We start from the raw sequence: 19,400 nt of genomic DNA, 5'->3' as shown, positions 1-19,400 counted from the left end.
CAGCTTGATGGCATGCACATCAATTTCTCCTTCTGGTAAACCCCCCCCCCCTCCTTGTTCTGTTCACCACTCTGGCCTTTTACCTCTTCTTACCTGCCTATCACCTCACCCTGGGTTCCCTCCTCCTTCCCTTTCTCCTATGGTCCATTCTCATCTCTTATCAGATTCCTTCCTCTCCAGCCCTTTACCTAGATTCTGTGCAGAGCCCTAGTTAAGCAGTTCACCAAGACTCTGGCCCTAGATGGAGCCTGTCCCAGCAGAACAGCTCCTCCCTCCTTCTTTAATACTGGTGCCAATGTCCTACAAAATCAAGCCCATTTCTCCCATGCCCATCCTTGAACAGCATATTTAATTCTCTGTTCTTACTAACTCTGTGTCAACTTGTACATGGCTCAGGTAACAATCTGGAGATTAAAAGGCAAACACGAGGAAATCTGCAGATACTAGAAATTCAAGCAACACACACAAAATGCTGGTGGAATGCAGCAGACCAAGCAGCATCTATAGGGAGAATCACTGTTGACATTTCGGGCTGAGACCCTTCGTCAGGACTAACTAAAAGGAAAAATAGTAAGAGATCTCTTACTATCTTTCCTTTCAGTTAGTCCTGACAAAAGGTCTTGGCCCAAAACGTCAACAGCGCTTCTCCCTATAGATGCTGCCTGGCCTGCTGCGTTCCACCAACATCCTGTGTGTGAATCTGGAGATTATTAGCTTTTTAGTTCTGTGTTTTAGTTTAGTCCTGAGCCGTTCAAGTTCCCTCAGCAGAAGCTCTTTCCTTGTTCTTCCAATGTCGTTGGGACCCAAATGGACTATGATAATTGGATCTTTCCTCTGCAGGTCAGATGACATGTCCTGAACTTTGCAAAAGAAAATTGTGTCTATTCCCAACTATACTACCCCCAATTACTAATACATTTCTCTTCTCTCTCGACTCTTGAATGCCTTCCCGAAACATGATTCAGTAAGGCTAGCTGCATTATTCTGGTAAATTTTAATTTCATGATAACCAAGAAGAAAGAAGAGGAAGGGGTGCAGCCAACAGACCCCCATTAATATTAACAAGTTTCTTTAAACTAGATGTAAATGAATGAACTTTTTTAGTTCACTTACAAGAGCCTATAGCAGGGGTCGGCAACGTTTACCACTGAAAGAGCCAATATGGACCCATTTCCCACAGAAAAGAAAACACTGGGAGCCACAAAATGAAATAACACTGCATACAACGGGTTTTTTTTTTTTGCCTTTATGCTATGTATAAACAAACTATAATGTGTTGCATTTATGAAATTGATGAACTCCTGCAGAGAAAACGAAATTACATTTCTGCATGCAACAAAAACATTTTGAACTCCGAAAAAAAAGACGTTGTGTTGAAGGTTACTACATAGGTAGCCTACCTTGGATCGAAGAATTAAAAGAAAGCGCGCACTGGCGGGTGTCAGGCATTGGCAGTGGTGATGTATATTAATAGCGATAAAAAACACGTTGTAGCGGTGTGCTACACGCAGCGCTAAAATAAAGACTGCAGTCAAAGGTAACTTTATTCGAACTAAACAGCCTTGCTTTAAAGCCTCCCTCAACCCGTCCCCGTGGGCGCGGATGCTCCAAAAGACACGTACTCACAAACCCCCGTAGGCTATCTCCCTTAGCCTGAACGCTGGCTAATTGTGAGCCGGTTCGGATGTGCCAGGAAACGGTGTCTCCGCAAAGTTTTCAGATTGTACAAGATCACCATAATCTTCAAATTTCGAATTACATTTCAAAAGCTAACAAACTACGGGGAGCCGCATCACAGAGATCAAAGAGCCGCATGTGGCTCTGGAGCCGCAGGTTGCCGACCTCTGGCCTATAGCATCACTACCTTCATCACACCTTCAGACTCATTCTACTCTGAGGAACCTCTAATATCATCCTTGCATTTCTTCATGACTAATGCTCTTCATCTTTTCCTTAAGTAGTGCTTCAGATTTCATTTCTCTATGCAGTGTAGCACCTTGTATATGATCACCAATAAAAAAAATCAGCTGTGCCTCTTAACTGTGGAGGACACTAGCAGTATGGTGGAAATTCCAGGTGTCAAGGGTGATCAAATGTGTGAAGTTACCATTACTAGGGAGAAGGTTCTTGGGAAACTGAAAGGTCTGAAGGTAGCTATGTCACCTGCACCAAACGTGTACTCTCCAAGGTTCTGAAAGAGGTGGCTGAATAGATTATGGAGGGATTAGTAATGATCTTTCAAGAATCACTAGATTCTGTAATGTTTTCAGAAGATTGGAAAATTGCAAATGTCACTCCACTCTTCACGAAGGGAGAGAGGCAGGAAAAAGGAAACTATAGGCCTGACGAAGGGTCTCGGCCCGAAACGTCAACTGTGCTTCTTCCTGTAGATGCTGCCTGGCCTGCTGCATTCCACCAGCATTTTGTGTGTGTTATAGGCCAGTTAGACTGACTTCAGTGGTTGGGAAGAGGTTGAGAGTCTATTATTATTAAGGATGAGGTCTCAGGGTACTTGGAGGCACATAATAGGCTGTAGTCTGGATGGTTTCCTCAAGGGAAAATCTTGCCTGACAGATCTGTTGGAATTCTTTGTAAAAAATAACAAGCAGAATAGAGAAAGTAAATAAATAAATCAGTTGATGTTGTGTACTTGGATTTTTAGAAGGCCTTTGACGAGATGACACCTGAAACTGCTTAACATGCTATGATCCCATGGTATTATACAGGAAAGGTTCTAACATGGATAAAGCAGTGGCTGATTGGCAGGAGGCAAAGAATGGGTCAGTGTTGGGACTGATTCTTTTTATATGTCAATGATTTGGATGATGGAATTATTGGCTTTGTTGCAAAGTTTGCACACGATATAAAGATAGGAGGAGCAGCAGATAGTTCTGAGGAAGTAGAGAAGCTACAGAAAACGGATTAGGAGAAAGGACAAAGAAATAACAGGTGGAATACAGTGCTGGGAAGTGTATGGTCATGCACTTCGGTGGAAGAAATGAAAGGGTTGACAATTTTTAAATGGAGAGAAAATACAAAAAAACTGAGGCACAAAAGAACTTGTGAGTCCTTGTGCAGGATTCCCTTGCACAGGTTCAGTCTGTGGTGAGGAAGGCAAATGCGATACTAACATTCATTTCAAGAGGACTAAAATATAAAAGCAAGGATGTAATATTGAGATTTATAAAGCACTGGTGATGCCTCACTTGGAATACTGTGAGCAGTTTTGGGCCGCTTGTCTTATAAAGGATGTGCTGAAACTGGAGAGGGTTCAAAGGAGATTCATGAAAATAATTCCAGGATAGAATGGCTCATCATATGAAGGGCATTTGATGGCTCTGAGCCTGTATTCACTAGATATCCGAAGAATGGTGACCCTCATTGAAACCTATCGAATGGTGAAAGACTTTGATGAGTGTATGTGGAGAGGAGGTTTCCTATGATGGGAGAGTCTAAGACTAGAAGGCACAACCTCAGAATAGAAGGGCATCCTTTTAGAATGGAGATGAGGTGATATTTTATTAGCCAGAGAGTGGTTAATCTGTGGAATTCTTTGCCTCAGACAGCTGTGGAGGCCAAGTCTTTACGTATATTTAAGGCAGAGGTTGATAGATTCTTGATTGCTCGGGACATGAAAGGATATGGGGAGAAGGCAGATGATTTGGGCTGAGGGAAAAATTGGATCAGCCATGATGAAATGGCAGAGCAGACTTGATGAGCCAAATGGCCTAATTCTGTTATGATCTTAAAACCACCTTGTCAATTAAGCTTTTGATCTGTCCCAATCTGTTCCAACATCTTTTGTGGCTTGGTGTCATATTTTATTTGTCAATGGTATGGTATATTTTTCTAACTTAAAGACAATGCAGGAACGTGTTCTGGTCAATTAGTTCAAGGGGAGTGTAAGAGCTACTTTGTGAATGGGGTATCACTTTTTCACACAGATTTCAAAGCCTAACAACATCATGACACTGACACGAACTACCATTTTCCAGAGCAGTAAATTTTATACAAGCTTAAGGACTTTATACTGCAGATCAAAACTCTTATGATGCCGTCCAGCATATTTCAACAAAACTGCAAATTCCAACTTCTTAATCTACAAACATACTGTTGTTTAATAAAAGGTAGAAAGCTCACAAATTTGGGAAGATTTTTCTCCCACGATATTCTTGGAATTAAATAATAATTCTATTATGACATTGTACATTATGATAAATCATAATTTCACAAGAGTATTTTTCCGATTAGTGTTGAAAAATAGCACCCATGTGCAAGATAACAGGAAGTAAAATATTGAGCTGCAGAGTTAATGGATAAGTCGTAAGATGCTATTATTAGATGCTACTTCGATTTTCTGGCCTTAGTAAACCAGTTTCCAGCATCCCCTAGTGGAAATGTATGTGTATACAGCCAGCAAGGTAGTATCACACTTATTTATGAAGTCACCACACTATGACAGTTAAATGAATCAAGGAAGCTGTTGCAAAAAGATCACTTCAACGGGATACCAATGAGAACCATTTTCCAACCACTCCAAGCCAAGAATAAATTCCTTCAACACTGAATTCTAGGTACACTCAGTAAAAGCACAACCAGCCTAAGAGTAACTAACAATGCAAAAATACCAACCTAATCAAGCCATGAGATTGCGAGCCCTACACAATACGGATCTCAAAAGTTCTGAATATTACTTACTGGAAGGTCTATGGCCTCAATCTATTAATAAACAACACCCAGTAAAAGCACAACCACATGAAAAATAATTGACAATTCAAAAATACAGTACCAATTTAATCAAGACATGAGATTGAGGGCCAAAAAATCTACTGCATCTCAGCAAACACTTCTCACACCAATAGCATAACCAAACTATGTAGTTTCTCCAAATAACAATTAAAATGCAGATTTTAAAAGACCTGCAGCTTAAAGATGTAGAAGTTTAACTTATAAACACTCAACATCTATTACATAATGGACTTGGAGAACATTAATGGAAAAGACAAGCAAACGCTCAATGCAAAGTTTTAACCAATTAAGAAATTACCAATAATGGTGGAGGGAAGTTTTTAAAAAGAAAGGCATTCTGATATATTTGCTCTAGCCTGGATGTCACACAAGGGATTATTCCTCATGTGATATCTAGGCTACAACACATAAAACAGCTTGCAGGAATGATATGGAAGGGCTGATGATTATTTTTCTGTGGATAGTTAATGTTCTAACCATGTTTATTGATTCCAAGTGACAAAACACCTGGAGATTAACTTCCAGTTGCGACAATGCTTCATAAGCAAATTTTAAAATGCCACTTGATTTATCAGATAGTAGTAAGTAGCTTAGGCAAGGAGCAGGACCCCAATGCACTTAAGAGATCTCAGTCAAGTCAGATAACATAGGGATAAACAAGTTTAGGGTACATTAGATCATAAGGCTTAGGAGCAGAATTAAGTTATTTTGATCTATCAAATCTGCTCTACCGTTCGATTGTGGCTGATTTATTTTCCCTCTCAACCCCATTCAGAATCAGGTTTAATATCACCAGTACGTGTGGTGTCATTTGTTGTCTTTGTGGCAGCAGTACAATACGTAATAATAGAGAAAAAAAACCATTAATTTCTACATAAGCACGAGGAAATCTGCAGACGCTGGAAATTCAAGCAACACACACAAAATGCTGGTGGAACACAGCAGGCTAGGCAGCATCTATAGGAAGTACAGTTGATGTTTCTGGAAACGTGACTGTACTTCTTCCTATAGATGCTGTCTGGCCTGCTGCGTTCCACCAGCATTTTGAGTGTGATGAATTTCTACATAATGTTTTTATATAGTTAAATTAAATTAGTCCAAAATTTTAAAAAAAAGTAGTGGGTTCATTGTCCATTCAGGAATCTGATGGTAATGGGGAAGAAGTGGTTCCTGAATCCAGTGTGTGCCTTCAGCTCCTATACCTCCTTCCTGATGGTAAGCAATGAGAACAAGTCATGTCCTGCATGATGGGGATCCTTAATGATGGATGCCGCCTATGAAGAATCATTCCTTGAAGGCGTCTTGGATACTATGGAGACTAGTCCCCATGATGAAGCCAGTTAAGTTTATAATTCTCTTCAGCTTATTTTGACCCTGTGCAGTAGCCCCCTCCCCATACCAGACAGTGATGCAGCCAGTTAGAATGCACATCTGGAGAAGAAGGATGCTATGTGAGAATGCTGTTCTTGGACTACAGATCAACATTCAACACCATAGTTCCATCCAGGCTTGACAAGAAACTCAGTGACCTCGGCTTTCACCCTACCTTGTGCAGCTAGGTCCGGGACTTCCTGTCAGATCGCCAGCAGGTGGTAAGAGTGGGCTCCCTCAGAGCTCTGTACTCAGTCCCCTTCTTTACTCTCTGTATACCCATGATTGTGTAGCCCCACACAGCTCTAATCTGCTAATTAAATTTGCCGATGACACTACATTGATTGGCCTTATCTCAAACAATAACAAGGTGGCCTACAGGGAAGAAAGCATCTCTCTGACACATTAGTGTCAAAAAAACAACCTCTCCCTCAATGTTGCAAAAACAAAGGAGCTAGTTGTGGACTACAGAAGGAATGGAGATGGCCTAACCCCTATCAATGGATCTTGAGTTGAGAGGGTAAACAACTTCAAGTTCCTCAGCATCTGCATCACCGAGGACCTCACATGGTTTGTACACACCAGATGTGTGGTGAAAAAGGCACAACAGCAGCCCTTTCACCTCAGACAGTTCAGGAAGTTTGGTATGGGCCCCCAAATCCTAAGAACTTTCTACAGGGGGACAATTGAGAGCATCCTGACTGGCTGCATCACTGCCCGGTATGGGAGCTGTACCTCCCTTAAATGCAGGACTCTGCATAGAATGGTGCAGACAGCCCAGCACATCTGTAGTTGTGAACTTCCCATGATTCAGGACGTTTACAAGGACAGTTGTGTAAAAAGGGCCCATAGGATCGTTGGGGACCCGAGTCACCCCAATCACCATCTATTGCAGCTGCTACCATCCGAGAAACAGTACCGCAGCATAAAAGCCAAGATCAAAAGGCTCCAGGACAGCTTCTTCCACTGAGCTATCAGACTGATTAACTCCAGCTGATTTGAGTGTACTCTTTATTAGATTATCTGTTCTATTTATTATAAATTACTATGATCGCACATTGCACATTTAGATGGAGACGCAATGTAAAGATTTTTACTCCTTGTGTATGTGAAAGATGTAAGAAATAAATCAATTAAATTCCACAGTAAACTGTAGAAATTTGAGTGTCTTTGGTGACATACCAAACCTCCTCAAACACCTAATGAAACATAGCCACTGTCGTGCCTTTTGTGTAGCTGCATTGATATGTTAGACCCAGGATGGATCCTCAGAGATACTGACACTGGGGAACTTGAAATTGCTCACTTTTTCCACTTCTGATCTCTCCACAAAGACTGGTGTGTGCATGTTCCCTCATCATGCCATTTCTGAAAGTCTACAATTAGTTCTTTGACCTTACTGAGATTGAGTGCAAGGTTGCTGCTGTGGTACTACTCAAATAGCTGGTATATCTTGTTCCTGTACACCATCTGAAATTCTGCCAACAATAATTGTGTCATCAGAAGATTCATAGATGGAATTTGAGCTGTGCCTAGCCACATAGTCACAGGTGTAGAAAGTATTCTGCATTCTCCCCATAACATTTGATGTCTTTACTAATTAATTGCCTCTGCTTTAAACATACCCAGAGCCGCAGTTGGTAATAGATTCCTCCTCATCTCCATTCTTCTGAGGTTGTGCCCTCTGATCCTGGACTCTCCCTCTACTGGAAACATTCTCCCCGAGATTTTCAATATTCAAAAGGCTTCAATGAGATCGACCCTCATTCTTCTAAACTCCAGCGAATACAGGCCAAGGGCCATCAAACACTCCTCATCCATTAACCCTTTCATTCCCAAGATCATTCTCAAATCTCCTCTGGACCCTCTCCAATGCCAGCACATCCTTTCTTAGATATGGGGCCTGAAACTACTCACAATACTCCAAATATCTTTCTTGTATCTTTACATAAATTCATGGGAATTGCTGGAGATACCAGCTCTAGCTGTAGGAAAAATCCAGGATTCTGAATCAGTGATAATAATGGATTTCAGTAATAAGGAATAGATCACTTCCACAAAAGCTAGTATGTGTTAGGTAGTGGAAAATATGACCAGATGGGAAAAGATGCAGTAAAGGGACAGGCATCACCACCAGCAATGATAAGGAAATTAGTTTTAGTTAGCATGTTTATTTTAATGGTGCTAAGCTGTGACTTCCATTGAGTTACAGCTCAGATTTAGTGTTTTTTTTAATAAAGATTTTCATTAGGTTCGTAGAGCTTATTTTAGGGACAGGAGTGTTAGGGATCAGGTTGGGATTTAGAGACAGGGATATGGGGAATCAGAGGTCAGGCTGGAGTTATAGTCTCCACTTTGTGTTGGAAGGCCAGCAGCATAGACAGGGGGCATTCACAGACCAGGGCAGGATGTTTGGCCAGTTGATGAGCACTGGTGCTCCCACCCCAAGTAAGCAAGTTGTGGGTAAGAAGAATGAGTCCCATGCACCCTCTGGGCTCACCAATTGGTGTGGCCCCAGTTTCAGGCCTAGTGTTCAGGGTTTTACCATTGCAAGTTCAGAATTCAAAGCCTAGTGCTTGGTGATCAGCAAGTCCTCAGCATCAATGCCAAGAATTGAGGCCCAATGGTCAAATCAGAAGTCCGAAAGTTGAGGCTCATTAGATGGAACCCCAAGAGTCTGTAATCTCTGAGTAAAGGAAGTCAAAGCCTGGAATTCTGCGAGTGGGTGAAAGGGAGGCTGGAATGGGTCTTTGTTGTTTTGTTGTTTGTCGTTTTCTGTATTGTTCGGCCAAGCATTGTGGCTATGCTATGTTGACATGGAATGTCTAGCAACACTGTGGGCTGCCCCCAGCACACCCTCAGATGTGTTGGTTGTTAATGCAAATAGCGCTTTTTGATATACAATGAATAAATAAATTTGAATCTGATATCTTGGAATGAACTTGGCATGGCAGTCAGATTTCAATTTCCTTGTGGGGCTTATACAAATATTTCAGTAGATAGCAGAACGACAACTGTTTGGTTATGAAATTAGAAAAGAGGATTGGAAGTACAAAAAGAGGAATTTTGAAACCAGCAACATAAAATAAATAACATGCAGGTAAAGGTACAGGCAAAATAGCTTCAATAAAAACTGGGTAAAGGAAGGGAGATGGAAGTAATAAAACACATACAAACAAATTAAATTTGGCCTTGATAAGTTTGTTTTCAGTTCATTTTTTAAAACAGTCTTCTGGAATATAACTACCAACTGGCCAACACAGCAGTAGATTTCATCCATCAAATATCATACACAGCTTTTCCAAGTTTAAAAATAACATGCACTGGCTGGCAGCACATTAATGATGGCGAAATCAACACGTTTGAACCAGAATCAAAAATTTTGTCTGGCCAAGAATAACCAACTATAGCCAGAGACAGGAACAATGTGCATACCATTCCTGTGGGCTAAACTCAGCTTCTGGCTTTGTCAATGGCACGTACATTACTGAATTAACATATTGAATTGGACAGTAAGATACAAGTAAAATGGAAAACAAGTTCTGGAGCAAATTGGACATCTATTCATTTTGTGAATCCCTGGGGTACTCCAACAACTACATCAAGAGACAAACTCAAATACCCTTGTGCTACATTCAACAAAACTGTCATTGCTAAAAACCTCAAAACTTAGGTACAGCACTGAAAGAGAAACAGTATTTTTAAAAAAGGAACCAATTTATTAAAAGAAAACTGAACATTTCTTCCACTGTCTGCATCTAACTGGATTCTGATCAATGATGCTAGCAGATGAGCCAGAACAAAGAATCGGCACTTTTCTAGACATATTAGAAAGTTCTCTTCCAAAAATCCTAATCCATGCCTTTTGCATTTTTCTAGGCTTTGTTCCTTTAGATGATCCAACTTACTCAGAAAGAAACTGAAGGTGCAAACTCAGTGGACAAGTTTGCAACTACAAAATGTCCCAGACATATCTTCATTCAAGTATGCACTTCCAATTTCTTTCTGACATCATGGGAAAGTGAGAGCCAGAACTCATTTTCACACAAACACCATTGCTTTCACAGTGACAGTAATCTACGTGCCTATAAAACATTCCACCTTTTCCAATCCTTTAACACTGGGATATCATTCTTCCTTCCAACATTGGTAAATAATTGACACACACATTCTAACAATATAAAGCAAAAGCTTCCATCTTAATTTGTGGGTTTTCTCCCATTTAGCTATTCTTCCAATTGAAAACTGAACTAACACGTTTTTGTCTCAAACATGAGAAAATCTAGAGATGTTGGAAATCCAATTATGTTGCCTGGCTAGCTGAGTTCCTCCAGCATTTTGTGTGTGTAACATGTTTTTATGCACAAGTCTGAGTGATTATTAACTACTCTGGCTTGCAGTTGGCAACCAAGTTATTGTGCCTGATAGTGACCTGGATTTTTTTAAAATAAAGGATGCAGAATAAATACAAATTTAAGATTCCTCATTTATGCATAATGTTGGCAAATAATCTGACATCCAAACTAGCATGATCATACTTTCACAAATACACTCTTTCTTGCAAACATCAGACCCGAGGTCTCAGAAGTGTGTAAGTGATCAGACAAATATCTTCATTCAAAGCCAGGATGCAGGAGTTATTCATCGACTTAATTCTTCACAGTCAATTCGATCAAATCCAAGAATCTTTGTCCTACTATTTACCTAAATTTGGGAAGTTGTCATAACTATGTAACACTGGTATACACATTTTTTTAGAAGCACATTGGGGAAATTACAAGACGTACAAATGGATATAGATCTCCTTTGCAATGCAAATTGCCCTTCTTCTGGGCTGCAAGTTCAGTTACACTGTATAGAATTGAAAAATTCCTTTTGCTTGGAAAATTAACAGCCAAAGAGGACAATCAGCGCATCACGTCTGTGCTGATCAGACTTCATAATCATAATGTTAAATCTGAAAAGGCCACTTCCATGATAAACAGTGAGATGAAAAAACATATACAGCAAATTAAAGGAATAATCAAAATGAAGATTTTAAAATATTATTTCACTTCACTAGGGACAAGAACTGATCATTATGATTTTAACATAAAGTGATCTAACTTTGCATTAAGCTGCTAGTGCAGAGCATTTCCAACAGCTGGACACTGCACTCTGAGTTCATCTATTTTTGGCAGTTAGTAATTGCCAGGGTACAAGTGAAAGAAGAAACCCAAACTTTAAAAAAACTGAGCAAAAGACAAACTTTTAATTCAAATCAAGAATTTACCGGAACCAAAATCCAAAAGCAGCTGATAAGAAACACTTCATAATTTAATAATGCAAACAACCAGCTGAAAATAATTTTCAACAAAGATCATAGCTTTTAAGGACTGACATCAACTCCTTCAGAGCTAGGCACCACTTTTTTTGAGCATCTTCTACATAATTAGTCTAGTTTGCAATAACCACCTTCTTAAATGATGGGACTTTGAAGCATCTCAAGCAAGTATGTGCTAATAAATTTATGACCCTGTCAAATAAATCCAGAATAATTTGTCTAAACTGCATGTTTTTTTAAGTTAAAAGAAAATGCTTGCATTTGTAGAACACCAGTCATCTCTGCAGCTCCAAAGCACCTGCCCGACAAAGAAAAGGTAAATTGTGTTCACTATTGTTATGCAAGCAAACTCTGCAGGCAGCTCAGGCAGAGTGAAGCGAGAATAATTTCCAGAACTTATTTTTAGCTAGCTGGGGGAAAGTGATTGGTCAGGTCTTGTGCCAAGCAAACCTTTAACAGATGGGGCACTTTAAAGAGAGCAGTTCCAACATCAAGGCACTTCAAATTCTGCACTGAAGTAACTAATGAAGATTAAGTATTCACATATCCGGAGTAGGACATGAATCCACAATCTTCTGACTCAGGCTAGCAACAGGCCAAAATCAACACTTAGATCTTTAAACAGCCAATGAAAAAGCCCATTTACCATTAAAAAGCAGACTGTGCACAGATTAGAATCTAGTTGAGGAGAGGAAAAGACAGTCCACTTATAGCATCATGTACAATAGTTCTTAAACGGCAGGACTAGAAATAAGCCTGCTTTGGACTACACAACATCGAAAACTTATAAAACTTCAACTGTAATAGAATCAAAAAGGGAGAGTTCAAGGGTAAAAAAAACTCAAGTGACAAGGGCCTGGATAGAATGGAATTTGTGAAATGTGTTCAGGAACGTTTCCTGAATCAATAGCGTGACGCTAATACAGCTTGGAGTATCGGAGTTTGGAGTTTAATTCCAGGGTCCTCTGAAGCAAATTTGTAGGTTCGTCCCCAGTGCTCCGGGTTTTTTCCCCACAGTCCAAAGACGTACCGGTTAGTAGGTTAACTGGTCATGGTAAATTGTCTTGTGATTAACATGGAGTTAAATTAGTGGATAAATGGAGAAAGTACTTTAAAAGTTACACCATGTACGCAGTAGAGATAGAATTCAGATGGCTTAGTACATTTATGGAATTCAGTCACTGCCAAAGGACACGTGAAATAAATCACGCGAACTGCAAAGATGCCAACGTCCTAAGCAAGGTTCACTGGGAGCATTGAAGATGAAATGTTGATAGTAAAGCCTCAGTGATTTAATAACGGAACAAAACAGTATTTTGGAAGGAGGTGGATGAAGGGGCAGGACAAGGGCCCCGACCTACGAAAGGCAGGCAATGATACCACCACTGAAACCACGAGGGCAGTAGTTCCTATTTCCCAACCACCCCAGCAGAGCTCAACTCCCTCCCACCACCTCAAACACCCCGACAAGGATCACTACTACCCCCTCCCCATACACTCTGGGAAGGAACCACCCCACCCCACACAACGCTTTAGGTAGGGTCCACCTCTTCCCACCTCCTAAACGCTGAAGGCAGATACTGGCTCCTCCAAACGCTCTGGGCAAGGAGCATCTTCCAGTCCCACCCCCAAAAAACGCTCTGGCCAGACAGAAATCAACCCCCCTCCCCATTACCCCCTTAGCGCTCTGGGCGGGAATCACAGCCCCCACCACCAACACACCGCATGGCACCGACTTCCCACCAGGGCAGATCATCCCTCTCCTAGTACAGGGCAGCCGTGCCTTGCCCCCACCCCCTGGGCCCGCGGGGCAGGACAATCCCCGGCCTGGCTTACTTGTTTCAGGCAGCTCTCCTTGAGCTTCTCGATCCCTGTGTCCTCGGTCACCTCCTCCACCCACTCGGCCCCCTCCATGGTGCAGATGTGGAGCCGCACCACATTCCCCGCAAAGATCTTCTCCTCTTGCACAAACATGGGCCCGGCCACTACCGCCGACTTTATTCAAACGGCCTTTCAAAGTCGTCCGGTACCCTCCAGGCCACGCCCGACCTCCTCACCGTCCCTCCGCCCACAGGCTCAGAGACCAGTGCGACCTTTCACCTCTCACCCGCTCCCGGTGGGAGGGGGCAGGTCTCTTTGTCTTCACCTAGTGCGCAGACGCACGTCATGCAATGGATTATGGTTACTGTAGTTCCGTCTGGTTGGTGATGGAACTACTGTCCTGTATTTAGAATCAGAACCAGTTTTATTATCACCGGCATGTATCGTGAAATTTGTTAACTTAACAGCAGCAGTTCCATACAACACATAATATAGAAGAAGGAAAAAATCAATCAATTACAGTATATACGAGGAAATATGCAGATGCTGGAAATTCAAACCACACACACAAAATGCTGGTGGAACACAGCTGGCCAGGCAGCGTCTATAAGGAGAAGCCCTGTCGACGTTTCGGGCCGAGACCCTTCATCAGGTGCTTCTCCAATTACAGTTTATGTATATTGAATAGATTAAAATTGGAGCAAAAACAGAATCAGGTTTATTATCACCTGTTAACTTAGCAGCAGCAGTGCAATGCAATATATAATAATATAGAAAGAAAAAATAAATAACTAAACTAATTACAATAATATACATATATGTATATTAAATAGTTAAATTAAAATAGAGCAAAACAGAAATAATGTATTAAAAAAGTAAGATAGTGTTCATGGATTCAATGTCCATTTAGGAATTGGAGAAGAAGCTGTTCCTGAATCTCTGTGTGTGTCTTCAGGTTTCTATATCTCCTTTCTGACAGTAACAATGAGAAGAGGGCATGCTCTGGGCGATGGAGATCCTTAACAATGGGCATCACCTTTCTGAGGCACCACTTCTTGAAGATGTCTTGGATACTACAGAAGCTAGTGCCCTAGATGGAGCTGAATAACTTTACAAGTTTCTGTAACTTTTTCCAGTTCTGTGCAGTAGCCCCCTCCCCCCCCCCCACCCATATGCAGCCTATCTGAATGCTCTCCATGGTACATCCACAGAAGTACCAATGTCTCAGTGCGGAGAAACTGAATCAGAATGAAGTTTGTTATCACTGACATATGCCATGAAATGTGTTGTTTTGCAGCCTCAGTACAGTGCAAGACATAAAATTTACTTTAAGTTACCGAAAATAAATGAACAATGCAAAGGAGGCATAGCAAGATAGTAATCAATGATTCATGTACTATTCAAATATCCAATGGCAGGGAGAAAGATGCTGATTGTGGGCCTTCAGGCTCCTGATCTTAACCCCCAGTGGAAGTATTGAAAAGAGGGCATGTCTCAAATGGTGAGTGTCTTTAATGATGAATGCCACCTTCTTGAGACACCCTCAGTTATCCTCAGTGGTGAGGAGGCTGGTACCCTTGACAGAGCTGGATAAGTCTACACCCTCTGAAACCTGCACATTGGAGCCTCCATGCCAGGCTATGATGCAAACAGTTAGAGTGCTCCCCGTGCTTACTAGGCATTTCATTTCCAGTGCTTGCCTACACTCCCACTTACTTCCACTCCATTGCATTTTCCTTATACTCCTGAACATTTCCCCTGCAAATATTTGTTCAAATTCCGTCCAGCCAATGAATGCCTATCGTAAGCAGCAGGAAAAGATTTGCAGGAACTCACACGGTTAGGCAGCATCAGTGAAGGAAATCTATGGATCCTTCATCCGGACCATCTCTTGTAATTTTCTTGTCTTTCTTAAATCAGCTGAAATCTGTGCGTGCCACAGGAAACAGTTTCTTTTTCCTTTATCAAAACAAATCAGAATCCACAATACTACAATGATAGGTGGTGTGGCAATGTCCAACTGTATGGAATATTGTGAAACAAAGAGTCCAGGTCTACACTTCCCAACACAGAATCACTTGAGTACTTCAGTTCTACAACTTGATGTATCCATGCACTAAGCTAGTCATTAGGATGAGAGCAATGCAGCCTTCAGAAACGACACAATCTCATATTGCTGAGCTGCAATAATCCCTGGCTTCTCTATGCTGTTCAAGCATGGACTACCCTCAGTGGTACCTCAGAGTACTGGGTAATCTAGTCCAAAAAATCCTCTGATTCAACTGGCAGGATAGGCTTCAGTAGCAGCATCCTCTCCCAGGCCAACATCCCCAACCCTGAGGCCCAACTGCAGTTGTTTGGATCCAATGGGCAGGACATGTCCTCTCTATTTCTAACACCAGGCTCCCAAACCAGACTTTTTTTCAAGCTACATTGTGGCAAGGGATTATCAGGTGGAGAGACCTACCATAGAAAGTTAAAATTTCCAAAGCTCATGGAAGGAATATGTGCATGCTTCTTAGCTGCCTGAATTTTAAAAACACTGAAACTGGCAATGTAAAAATGCAATTTTAGGGAATTGGAAGGCTGGGTTCAAGATATCTCCTGATGCAAGTGCTTCCAGGCCAGCAGAGAGCAGTCTTTACTCAGGCTACCAGCACCAACACAAACCTTTGTTTTTGTTTTACTTTCCCAGCAAGATTTGCACATGGCAACATAATCGGTATCTAACACAAAAATAACACTGCTGAAGTAGACACGGAGCAAACACTTGAAGCAAAGAATATCAAAAGAAATTTTTCATAAACCACTGCATGATATTGGTCCTCTATTTACTAAAATACACTACAGCTCCTCCACAAACCTGTAGCATCCTCCACTAAAAGATAGAAAGTCAGTTATGTGAATGGAAAGACAATCTCATTACGTTTCCCACCAAGTTACACTTCATCCCAGCCTGGAAAAATTCCTTCATTTTTCCATAGTTTCTTGATTTAAGATCCAGGAAGCCCAGCCAACAGCAATGTGAGATGAACTGTAACACTTCAAAAGAAGGTGGTTCACTGCCACTTCTTCAAGGAGAATAAGTGCTCAAATTGTCAGTGCAGCTCTTCAGCTGAGAATGGACAAAACAAATTTAGGATGTGTTTTGTAATTCAGGGATTCATCAAAATTCTCCTGGCAACAAAGGAAACAAAATGGAATTCATCCCATTCATTCTGCAGAAACATTTGTGCTGGGATCCCTTTCAAAGTAAATTTATCATCAAAGTGCATGTATGTCACCATATACAATTGTAAAATTCATTGTCTTGCAGGCATACTCAATGAATCCATAATAGAATAATAACCATAATGGAATCAGTGAAAGACCACACTAACTTGGGCGTTCATCCAGTGTGCAAAAGCCAAAAAACTGTGCAAATAAAAAAAGAAAGAAATAATAATACTAAGGAATAAATACTGAGAACATGAGATGAAGAGTCCTTGAAAGCGAGTCCATAGATTGTGGGAACATTTCAATGATGGGGCAAGTGAAGTTCAGTAGAGTTATCCCCTTTTTTTTTCAGTAGAGTCTGATGGTTGAGGGGCAATAACTGTTCCTGAAGCTGGTGGTGTGAGTCCTAAAGCTCCTGTACCTTCTTCTTGATGGCAGTAAGAAGAGCGGGCAGTGCTGATTATTCTGCATGCAGAAGGAATATTGATACCAGGCACAAGTAGAGCTGCATGAGCAATGCATTTTGTGTGATCGAGTTACAGTAATCAGATTACTATGGTACTGGAGTAGATCATAAATTCAAATCTGAATTTATGCCTCCAGAATCAAGGGATGAGTTTAGATGTAGGATGGTATACTGATGCACTGCTCTCATTTAATAAAAACAATAAGCCAATTCACTCATCAGCTCAGGTAGGTGGGCATGAATGATCCAAAGGATCAACAATGGATTCTTCCATGGTCTCCTGGCCAAGGTTTATCATCACAGAATGTCCTGATGCAGGATTTCAACCAGAATTATCAACATAGATGCTGTTCACCCATTTACATAGATCAATTGTTGACATAGATGCTGTTCAGTTCCTACAGCAGATTGCTTGTTGCTCCACACTCCAGTATCCACCCGTGTCTCCACATTTTATTGTCTCGTTGTGGCTTGTGAGTCACTTCTGTGTGTGCGCAGAAAGTAGTGTTACAATTGTAGCCAGACCAGAAATTGACATAACCTGTTCTAGGATTCTCTCATGTCTTGAATAGTGCTGTGGGAAACAAGTCTTTTATTTTTATTTTCTTGGTAATTTATGAGGTAAAACCAAAAATTATAGACTATCATGAAGGTTTCTGGACTTGTAAGATCCCAAGAGTTTTCTTAATGTTATTCAAGAATGAATTCTGCTGGGTTTAAGATACATGTTACTCTAATCCCACAAGAATTAGCTTTCTTTTGCAGTTAGGAAGTACATCAAAGATATGATGGGGCAATTCATGTATGTTGGTGACAGTGAGATGAAGTAGCTTGCCAAATCACTTTGTAGTACAATTGCCAAAGGAAACATTGAAAGAGGAAGGAGAGACAAAGGTGGAGACATTGGGCAGGAATAAAGATATAACTATTGAGAAAGGGTGTGAGGGTGAGACAATAACAGAAATGTTAGAGTCATACAATCACAGAGCACTGAAGCACAGAAACAGGTCTTTGGTCCATCTAGTCCATGGCAACTTGATCTTCTGCCTCGTTCCATCCACTTGCATTCTATATCCCTCTCATCCATGTATCTATCCAAACTTCAGCTGTGTTAAGAAATAACGGGTCTACCAACAATTAAACTGTCTGGAATGAACTGACTAAAGGAGACAAGCTCTGTTTATACAGCATTACTGAGATGCTTCAAGAAAATAGTGATACTTATAAAGTGGCACTGAAAAGCGTAAAAAGACGGTACAACCCTGTAATCATTTAAATGAGGTGCAAACATTTGCCTCAGCCTCTTTCCAAAATTCACCTTGTGCTGCCCAGGGTCTTCCCAGCTCCAACATCATCATCATCATCAAAGACCAAGATGCTGGAGGATTTCAATGGGTCAGGCAGCATCTGGAGGAAAATGAATAGTTGATGCTTTGGGTCAACACCCTTCACCAGTCCAGGTGAATGACCCACAGAGTTCCTCTGGCATTTTATTGTTTTTCTCCAGATTCCAATGTCATCATCACCAGCATCTCTGTTGTAAGAAAAGGGAGAAAATCCGCTACAGTTCTTTTTTTAAAATTACGGGATCTGGTGAGGCCAGTATTGATTCCACGTCAAGTAGCTTGGTCCTCGATGGCATTTTCCTTTGAGTGTTCTGGAGCTGCAGTTATCCAGGCAGGTGAGAGACTACTCCAATACTCTCATCAATTGCAGTGAAAATGTTTTGGAGAATCAGATAGAGAGTTGATTGCCACAAGACAGCCAGTCTCTGACTTACTGTTGTATTACCATGTCATTATGAACTAAAAATTCATACAGCACAGGTGCTCACCTGGCTGGTTATTGCTCACAGCTCTCTGAAGAACCTATTTGTCTCCACTCTTTCCTGTTCTTGCCTGCAGCCATGGATTGTTTTATTTATAATAGTTGTGACAAATCTACTGACTGTTAAGATGGGGATCTTTGCCAATGATTTCAAAATGTTCAGTTTGTAACTTCTCCAGAAATGAGATGAGTAATGCCTGCGAGCAGCAACATTAAGGCTTGGGATGTGACCCACCAAGTCCCAATTTATGCCACATACTGGACAGAAAATAACAATGGACAAGAGAAACCTAATCAGCTATCTCTGATGTTGACCTGCATAACCATCACCAAGTCGACAACATTAACAGCTTGGTGGAGGTCTCAACTGACCTGAAACTTCCAGAGGTTCCCAAAAGCTTAATCATTGAGAAATACAACAAAAAAAGGCAAATGACTTAATGCTGGAGGGATTTTGCAGGTCAGGCAGAATCTATGGACAGTCAACGTTTCTGGGTAGTTTTAGGTACTGTAATATATTGTTAGTTTTGTCTGTCAATCTTGCAATGTATTCATTATTTATTGTGAATAATAATATTATTTCTGTACTAAGATTAACAACTAAATGCTTATTCCTTTTTCTTAGAC

At 41.0% G+C, this 19,400-nt stretch overlaps 1 protein-coding gene across 2 annotated transcripts in view; it reads right to left on the bottom strand.

The window, feature by feature from the left end:
• ubac1 (UBA domain containing 1) overlaps positions 1-13,538 on the bottom strand; it is a 52,125-nt gene extending 38,587 nt beyond the window's left edge. For both annotated transcript variants that reach the window (XM_059993681.1, XM_059993682.1), the window contains exon 1: positions 13,280-13,538. In XM_059993681.1, coding sequence (XP_059849664.1) covers positions 13,280-13,417 — 138 coding nt within the window. In that variant the 5' untranslated portion in view covers positions 13,418-13,538. The remainder of the gene's footprint in view (positions 1-13,279) is intronic.
• Positions 13,539-19,400: the final 5,862 nt, after the last annotated feature.

The sequence above is a fragment of the Hypanus sabinus genome, chromosome 18 (assembly GCF_030144855.1).
Source record: "Hypanus sabinus isolate sHypSab1 chromosome 18, sHypSab1.hap1, whole genome shotgun sequence".
Classification (NCBI taxonomy): domain Eukaryota; kingdom Metazoa; phylum Chordata; class Chondrichthyes; order Myliobatiformes; family Dasyatidae; genus Hypanus; species Hypanus sabinus.
This window is presented reverse-complemented; position numbering and strand designations above follow the sequence as displayed.